Source organism: Pyrus communis, chromosome 13, assembly GCF_963583255.1.
Source record: "Pyrus communis chromosome 13, drPyrComm1.1, whole genome shotgun sequence".
In the NCBI taxonomy this organism is placed as follows: domain Eukaryota; kingdom Viridiplantae; phylum Streptophyta; class Magnoliopsida; order Rosales; family Rosaceae; genus Pyrus; species Pyrus communis.
Genome location: NC_084815.1, coordinates 18,124,708 through 18,130,538, shown reverse-complemented (window position 1 = coordinate 18,130,538; position 5,831 = coordinate 18,124,708). Strand labels below are relative to the sequence as shown.

The 5,831-nt window shown below is 34.6% G+C and overlaps 1 protein-coding gene across 1 annotated transcript; it reads left to right on the top strand.

Moving 5' to 3' along the window:
* Positions 1–4,498: 4,498 nt before the first annotated feature.
* On the top strand, positions 4,499–4,936 carry LOC137712292 (pentatricopeptide repeat-containing protein DOT4, chloroplastic-like). The gene has a single exon (XM_068451395.1). It carries the CDS (start codon positions 4,499–4,501, stop codon positions 4,934–4,936), a length of 438 nt encoding a protein of 145 aa, XP_068307496.1.
* The last annotated feature ends 895 nt before the right edge of the window (positions 4,937–5,831 follow it).

The following is a 5,831-nucleotide window of genomic DNA, read 5'->3' as shown; positions in this document are numbered from 1 at the left end:
GTTCATCATACATTACATGAGATAAATTTATTTAAGACACAAAGTGTGAATAAATCTCTCACATACGAAATATTGCTTCTGTGACTGCTAGTGTACATTTCTTTATTTAATAAAAAGGTCCCTAGATACATGATTCATGTGGATGCATGATGAATATTAAACAATATGAACTGGTTTAGACTAATTTCTAAAGATATTACTGATGCTGCTATACTCTTTGGGAAAAAAGGATGATACTGAGTACTTCGCACTTCACGTGCAAGAAAATATCGACCGATACAACTGTGAACTGTCAATCCACAATGTCAGAATATGGATTGACAATAATTTCTTTTAGTTTGATATATTTGGAACTTTGCGCGGGTATCATATTTAAGAAAGTAATGCTAGAGAAATTAAATTTGTAGATAAATTTTTGTAAATTAAATGACATAGAAGTTGATGTTTGAAATTATTACTTAAAAGGTAATGATAGGGAGATTAAATTTGGAGACAAAGTTTTGAAAACTAAGAGACATGGAAATCGATGATTGGTATAATACTTAAAGGTTGATAAACGTGCTAATTCCTATTGGTGACATGTCATTTATTTTGCAAATTTAGTCTTCCTACATTACACTTATTTTAATGTTGATAAACGTGCTCAATTTATGTTGGTGACACACATCTAACTTATAAATTTAGTCTCCTAGTATTACTCAAAGGAAAGACACGAAACCCATTTCAAATTTTCCTAAAGTTTTCTTGTTAAAATGCATCCTCATCAGTTCCATAATTAATGCATGTTGTAAATTTCTCAAAACTTTTTTTTGGAAAACCTTCTTTTTTTTTTTTTTTGAGTTTCTATGATACTGTGAGTAGGGGTGGAAAAAATTCCCAAAAATCCCGAACCGAACCGAAAAAATCCCGATCCCAAACCAAAAATTTCCCAAACCGAAATTCCCGAAATTTTCGGGATGCTATCCCGAACCAATCCCAAAATTTCGGTATGGGATTCGGGATTGGCTTCTCAATATTTCAGGAATCCATACCAAACCGAAAATATATAATGTTAATTATGATATATATATATATATATATTTATACATATATATATATTATTCTTTTATAATTGATGCTAGTAGTTTCTAATTCATGCTCTGCAACCTGGAATGCCCTACACCTTGCATATTTTTCATGTTCTGTTTGATATTCATGTGGATTTTATTATTGCTGCTGCCATGGCTAATGATTTCAGAAGACTTGATTCTTTTGTCTCTCAACAGATTGCAAAAAGGGTTTAATTAATTTGAATTTTGACTATGATAAAAACAGTCAGGCATGCCAGTGTTCAATTAAATGGTAGTGTGAATGAAATGAAATTCCTAGTTCATGAATGTGTTCTTGAATTATATATTTGAAGAACAATTCATAATTTCATATTTCAATTTGGGATTCCCGATTTGTCCCAAAATCCCAAAAATATTTCGGGATTCCCGAAAATTTGGTTTGGGATTGGTCTTCAAATTCCCGTCCCAAAAAATTTTGGTTTGGGATTCGGGATACTAGTTTCGGTATGGTATCCCATACCGAACCACCCCTAACTGTGAGCGCTTTAGGGCACCCACAATATATGTTTCCAGATACTACTTGTGTTGATGCACACAACCTCTAGTATCCATCGTTTACGGCTAGGACAATTGGACCTCTTCTCTTAATTATGTCTAGTGATACATGGAAATACTATACGTAACTATAAAACCAAATGATAGATGATGACCAAGAAACTAAGCGTTTGTATGTAAAAAACACTGATAAAGAAAAGTGAACCAAACTTACGACGAAAACTGAAAAATTCCCATGGATCTAAACTAGAGATAACTAACTGAAGGTGAAACTAAAAAAACAGAAGAACAAATGATCAACAAGCTAGTAACAACCAAGAGCGAATTGAATTCAGAGTGATTCGATCCGTTTTGATACCATGTTGCCAAAACAAACCAAAGAAAGAAAATAAGAAATATTAATTGCAAAACTCTGAATTGTAATACATAGCCACAAAAGTAAGCACACTACAAAATTACCTAGCATAATACACTACGAAAAATTACATCTAGCTAGGACCTAATTCCTACGGGATTAAGGTGTATTTGTAAAGATTTTATTTTGAAACAAACATGAAAGCAATCTTAACCCTAACAGGAAAGTAATCACAACCCTTTACTTACTAGAAAACCCTAATACATAAAATACCAAACATCCTAACATAATATTAAACTATATTGCTAAATTGCTAACTTTTTTAACACGGATTAGAACCTCTGATTTTTTTAAACTTAAATGCGAAGGTAAATGCTCGCTACTGTTGAACCTACAAGTCTTACGTAACAAATAGCCAATTTTAGAGAGACGCATGCATGGCCGTGGTTCTTTTGAAAAAGGTTATGCCTCAAACTAGTATTGTAATCATGACCTAGAAAGGAAAAAAAAAGTACTATTGCTATCGATCCCAATTAACTCAGTTGTTTATTTATCTCTGAGGAACTTAGAAACAAGAACAAGTAAGGTCGCAGCTTCCATAAAGGTTTAAGAGTAATGTTAAAGAGACTAAATTTGTAGATTAAATTTTGTAAACTAAAAGATGTGAAAGTTAATGATTGAATTATTACTTAAACATGTTCATTTTCTATTGGTGACACATTATTTAGTTTGCAAATTTAGTCTCTCTAACATTACTCATAGTTTAAAGAAACAAATAACATACATTTTAATTAGTTCCATAAATGGTCTAAATATATTAACAGATCGAAAATCTGAAAATGCAGCTTCCCTTCCCTTCTCCCTGCATGAATCAGATTATGAGGTCTGTATGCGTGTTGCAACCACGGGTTGCACCATTTAAGCTGACATTTTCTTTTGTACTCGAGTAGTTCTAATTACAAAGTCTTCAGAAATTATTTTAAAATACACACACACACACACACACACACACACTCACAAAACATATACATATACACATTTAAAAATAAAAAATTGATAAATGGTGGCATTGGGTTTTGGTTACAGAAGAAACATAAACAGTCTGCGAAATTGAAACATCACAGTCCGAGTAATTAATACACGGACAATGCCATATATCAGAGTCAGGGAAAAAGAGGAATCCATGGCGTAACTGCTGATGTTGACTCCACTTTGTAATTATGGTAAAATGATTCAGACTTCTGAAAAGGTCAGAGAAGCCATTAAAGGCATTTAGTGTTGCATATGCAACCAGCTTCAGAAATTGGAGACAGAAAATATATTGCATGAGTGAGAGAGACAGAGACAGAGGCATACAAATGAACTACACGCCAGACCATCAGGGCTGGTCCTCATATATCTTTGGTGACGATTAAGTTAGGGTATGTTATGCTTCAGAATTTTTGGCCCTTAATTCTTGTTCATTATATTTTTAATCAATTACTCAACAGCCAAACTCCCTGAGTATAAACCGGGGAGCATAATAGAAGGGGGTGTGATATCCACACACCCCATTTTACTTCTCACACACCTTTTTAATTTTCGGTCATCGGATTAGATGAATGGAAGAAGATCAACGAACAGAAATTATCAAAGAGTGTGTAAAAAGTAAAATAGGGTGTGTGGATAGCATCCCAGGAATCCCCCAACATTGATTCAAATTTAACTTGTTGCCCTTCCCTTTCCAAATTTCCAATCACCTGTGTTCATTTCATCATCCTCTGTTCCTTTTTCTTAACAGTTTTCTGCACCCTGATATGAATCCTCTATGTAACAGCAAACTAGAGGAAATCATACACGAAATCATCACAACCCTACAGAGGCCCCCCACCATACCAGTCCCTTTCACACTGCCACACATTTTGAGAGAAATAAGTTACAATGTGCCATGAAATCTTAAGCAAATTAAGAAGAAGATGAAGATTAAGAACATATTATATATTAGGCAAACACTTGTTAATTTAGTGCCGGTACTATTCTAAACAAGTTGTTACGTTGTCTATATGTGGTCGATATTAAGTCAACTTTATGCTGGATATTTACATTGCTTAAGAAAATGACAATTGAGCACATTATAGGACACAAGTCAAAACCTTGTTAATTTGGTGTCAATACCATTCTACACAAGTTGTTATACCGTTAAAATTTGGTCAATACTAAGTTAATATTTGGGTAAATTACATTTGCATCCTCAGGTTTGTGGTCATTTGCAATCTCATACAATATCTTTAAAACATTTCAATCAAATACATTTAGTTATTTGGCCTAATCGGATAAATGGTCCCCGCGGTCATAAGGTACTCGGAAGATAGCCCCTGTGGTAAAAAAATTTAGATTTATACCCCTGCGGTCTAAGTCTATTAGGATTTATGCCCGAAATTAGAATTTTTGTCATTCCTCTGTTAGTAGCTTGCAGGTGGGTTTCACGGGTAAGACTAAGATGGTCATTTCATCATTTCCATTTCATCCATTCCGTTGATCTCCTTTCAGAATGATGATGATGGCCACAACCGCATCGCCAAACTTGTTGTCGATGTCTCCTCTTCCTCGCCATGAAAACAAATCAAAATCTTTTAGACCCTCAAATGGTTACATTTTCCTCAAACCCTCTTCAAAAACCCCTATATTATCTCCAAATTCGGGCCCTTCTCGTGCCCAATTTCGCGTCTCCGACTCTCTCGCCGCACCCGCCATCACCGAAGTTGCAGACAAGAACACTAAGATTAACAAGTACTGCGAAATGGGTAATCTGAAATTGGCCATGGAAATGGTGTCGGGGGCTCAAAAATCCGATCTTAACTTGGAGGCTTATTGCTCCGTTGTGGAGCTATGTGCTGGAATGATGTTACTGCAAGACAGAAAAAGGGTTCACTCAATTATCTATGACAATGGTGTGGAAGCTGATGGGCAACTGGGTGCAAAACTTGTGTTTATGTAAGGGATGAAATGGAAATGGTGAAATGACCATCTTCGTCGTACTCGTGAGACCCACCTGCAAGCTACTAATGGAGAAATGACAAAAGTTCTAATTTCTGGCATAAATCCTAATAGACTTAGACCAAAGGGGTTTAAATCTGAATTTTTTTTACCACATGGGCTATCTTTCAAATACCTTATGACCACGGGGACCATTTATCTGATTAAGCCTAGTTATTTTTATTTCACTTTCATATATTCGCCAAAAAAATCTATTAAGCAGTTAAGCCCACCCATACAACCGCCAAAGTTAATGAACACCTTAACTTCATATAAACTGTTAATTATGAAATTTTAACAAATTTCACACCATAATTTCCTAAACTAATGCTGCTAAATTAAAGTTGCCTAATCTACATATATTCCAATGACACACAAACTCAAAATTTCATATAATACACAATTTAAATATCACAATCAAATAAATTCAAACTTACTATTTATAATTAAGAGACAAATACATAGATTTCCTTTAATTGACTTCCAATCCAATCACAAACCTACATAAATCAAAATTAATTAATCATACATTTAAATAAAAAATTATTCCACAGATAAAAACAAACAAACCTTCAATTAATGGAGAGACGAAGAGATAAAGGAGAGGGTGTGGGTGTGTGTGTGAGAAAGAGAGGGAGGGAAGATTACAGAAGCAACGCGGGGGAGGGGAAGAAGAGAAATGAGTAAATGAGAGAGAAAGAAGACGGCATGAACCTAATTCATGAATTAGTGTTTGCCTTATGGAATGGTTCGCAAGGCAACCACTAAGATGCGATCGAGTAAAGGCTTTACCACTAAATTTTTAACACGTCATCGTCTTCCATGCTCAACGAACCAGAATTGTAAGCCTACGAACC

Bases quoted from the DNA above. Each gene is read 5' to 3' on its own strand.
- LOC137712292 (XM_068451395.1), top strand. From the start codon at position 4,499: ATGGCCACAACCGCATCGCCAAACTTGTTGTCGATGTCTCCTCTTCCT.